The 3,531-nt window shown below is 35.5% G+C and overlaps 1 protein-coding gene across 1 annotated transcript in view; it reads left to right on the top strand.

Moving 5' to 3' along the window:
* Positions 1-3,531, top strand: part of LOC112500390 (TMV resistance protein N-like) — a 22,609-nt gene that overhangs the window by 16,397 nt on the left and 2,681 nt on the right. The window contains exons 3-5 of the mRNA XM_025103876.1: positions 300-1,411; positions 2,707-2,988; positions 3,086-3,479. Of these exons, the coding sequence (XP_024959644.1) occupies positions 300-1,411; positions 2,707-2,988; positions 3,086-3,479 (1,788 nt within the window). The remainder of the gene's footprint in view (positions 1-299; positions 1,412-2,706; positions 2,989-3,085; positions 3,480-3,531) is intronic.

Genomic DNA, 3,531 nt, shown 5'->3' with positions numbered 1-3,531 from the left:
ACTGAGCATACTGCTTATCCCGTCTTCTATGATGTGGAACCCACTGAAGTCCGCTACCAAAGTGGGGAATTTGGAAAAGCTTTTGCTAAACAAGAAAAGAAAGAGGCTGCTGGAAAATGGAGAGAGGCTCTAAAAGAAGCAGCCAATCTTTCTGGGTTTGGATTGAAGAACACTGTAGATGGGTAATTCATCCATATATAATCGTTTTAATTCGTATTCACATGTATGTTACATATCTGAATTTAAACTAATTGTTCATGTGGGATTTTGAGCAAGCTAATTTTGTCTTTTTTAAATACACAGGCATGAAGCTAAATTTATCCAAAAAATTGTGGAAGAGATCTCACTAGAGTTGCGATCCATCAATTTCAGCGTCGATGAAAAATTAATAGGCATGGAGGATCGAATAAGAGATATTGTTTCAACTTTAGAAATTGGTTTTGATGACGTTCGAATGATAGGAATCAAGGGGATGGGAGGTGGTGGGAAGACAACTTTGGCGAGAGCTGTTTTTGATCGAATATCGTTTGGGTTCGAAGGTAGCAGTTTTGTTGAGAATGTTAGGGAAAATTCAAATCCCAATTTATCCCGTTTGAAGAAGTTACAGAAACAAGTCCTTAAAGATGTGTTAAATGCCCATGACATCAAAATAAGTAATGTTCATGATGGGAAAAAGATGATAAAAAAGATGATGAGTTGTAGAAAGGTTCTTATTGTTCTCGATGATGTGGATCATGTAGACCAACTTAAGGCGTTAGCGGGTGAGCTTAATTGGTTTAATAAGGGAAGTAGAATTATCATCACAACAAGAGAGAAGCAAGTGTTGGTAGCACACAAAGTAGCGAACTCAAATATTCACGATGTCAATCTATTAACAGATGACGAAGCAATTTGTCTCTTGAGTAGGCATGCATTTGGGAAAGAGAGTCCAAATCCTGGGTACGAAGAGCTATCAAGAAACGTTATAGGTTATGCTGCTGGTCTACCCTTAACAATCACAGTTTTGGGTTCGTTTCTCTGTGATGCAAACGAGGATGTATGGATAGATACCCTCGCAAGACTTGAAAAAATTCCATTGCATGAAACTCTACAAAAGCTGGAGTTAAGCTATATGGGTCTTGATACCGATTGCAAGGAAATATTCCTAGATGTTGCATGCCTATTGAAABGKTGGRYGAAAGAAGAAGCAATCATAGCGCTTGAAAGCCGTGGATTTCATGCTATACACGGTTTGACTGTTCTTCAGAACAGATCTCTTGTAACTATTTCTAAAGATGGGCGCTTGACGATGCATGACCATATAGAAGAAATGGGGAGATACATTGTTCGTCGTTCGAACCTTAATGAGCCTGCAAGACACTCCCGATTGTGGATTACGGAGGAAATTGAAGATATATTGGTTAACGATTTGGTAAGAATCAAATTTATTTGTAAACTTGAAAAACACCAACAAATTTTCAATCCTCATGACCTAAGTAAGTTTCACTAGGGGTGTAAATGATGCGAGTCGATTTCGAGTATCAATATACTTGATTCAAACTCGATAGCCATTTCTCAAGTTCGAACTCGACAACCATTTCTCAAGTTCGAACTCGACAGCCATTTCTCAAGTTCGAACTCGACTCGAAAACTCGCAAGTAGTTAAAACTAAACTCGACTCAAACTTGATTGCAATTTTTTAAACTCGAGCTCGAACTCGAACTCGAATCAAGCTCCAACTCGAACTCGAATCAAGCTCACCCGCGAAATTTATGAAATTTTAGGGATATAAAACTTAAATGTGTTCTCTTAAATTTTAAAAGATTAAAGAACTGCACCTTAAACTTCATCATCAAAAAAACAAAGTTACAAACTTCATTCATCTCCCTCTCTTTTTATAACACATTTTCATTCTTTTTTTACTATCTCTATTCCAATGTGGGACAATTTCAGCAAAATTTTTGTAGTTTCTGTCTTTTTTTAATTATGATTTTAGTAGAAAAATCTGTTGATTAGTTTTAGAGTTAAAAATGTACAATATTGTTCAAACATTAAAAAATATACGACATTTTTATTACATTATATTGTACATATTATATTATAAAACTGATTATANCAACTCGAACTCGAATCAAGCTCACCCGCGAAATTTATGAAATTTTAGGGATATAAAACTTAAATGTGTTCTCTTAAATTTTAAAAGATTAAAGAACTGCACCTTAAACTTCATCATCAAAAAAACAAAGTTACAAACTTCATTCATCTCCCTCTCTTTTTATAACACATTTTCATTCTTTTTTTACTATCTCTATTCCAATGTGGGACAATTTCAGCAAAATTTTTGTAGTTTCTGTCTTTTTTTAATTATGATTTTAGTAGAAAAATCTGTTGATTAGTTTTAGAGTTAAAAATGTACAATATTGTTCAAACATTAAAAAATATACGACATTTTTATTACATTATATTGTACATATTATATTATAAAACTGATTATATTTTTACCTAATTGTATATAAAAAAGATCGAGTATCTCACGAGCTTTTGAGTCGAGTATTGGGTAGATTGACTCGACTCGTTAATATATTTCGAGTCGAGTTCGAGTTTTGAGCCGAGCCTATTCGAGTCGAGTGTTGACCGAGTTTTGACCAAGTCGATCTCGAGTAGTTGGCGAGTTGTCTTGTATCATTTACACCTGTAAGTTTCACGGTCAATACTTTTGGATTTCAGGGGACTGAAGCAACATGTATAAAGCTATGGGCGAAAAAAGTCGATAAAAAAACTATTACGAGAGGCCTTAGAAAGATGGAGAAACTTAGATTTCTTGACATTTTCTACAACACAAGAGATTTGGAGTATGATGAAGATGTCCCATACTTACCGGATTCTTTGCAATATCTAAATTCACGTTTTCTCCTTTTTCGTGTTTTACCGAAAGCATTTCAAGCAAGTAATCTTGTTGCTCTTGAAATTCGTTACATGAAACAACTTTGGGAACGGGGAGAGAGAAAGGTAAGAGTAATCGTTTTGCATCATTTATATATTATGACACTACACATCTATTGCTCTCTTTTTACACACTCTCCATCTTTTCTTTTTCTTATGACAGGTTCTTCCGAAACTCCGATTCCTTCAACTCCCTTATTCAATGTTGACGACCTTTGACCTTGGGCTAACTCCAAATCTTGAGATATTAAATCTACAAGATAGTCATGATTTGGTAGAATTTCACATGCCACTTCCATGCCCAAAACTCAAATCCCTCAACCTCAAGGGTTCAAAGTTGAGTACCGTTGACCTTAACTTGTTTCCGAATATCGAGACGTTGAATCTTATGGAATGTTCAGATTTGGTAGAACTTCACATTCCATGTGAATGTCCACAACTCAAATTCCTTAACGTGAGTAGTCCAAAGTTGAGGTCCGTTGACCTTAAGTTGGTTCCGAATATCGAGACGTTAAATCTTAATGGGTGTTGTGATTTGGTAGAACTTGTCATGCCATGTAAATGTCCACAACTCACATCCCTCAACCTGAGTGGTTCAAAGTTGAGGTC

Source organism: Cynara cardunculus, assembly GCF_001531365.2.
Source record: "Cynara cardunculus var. scolymus isolate 2C chromosome LG 17, CcrdV1, whole genome shotgun sequence".
NCBI lineage: Eukaryota > Viridiplantae > Streptophyta > Magnoliopsida > Asterales > Asteraceae > Cynara > Cynara cardunculus.
Note: the sequence above shows the minus strand (reverse complement) of the source record. Positions and strands in the feature narration are given on the sequence as shown.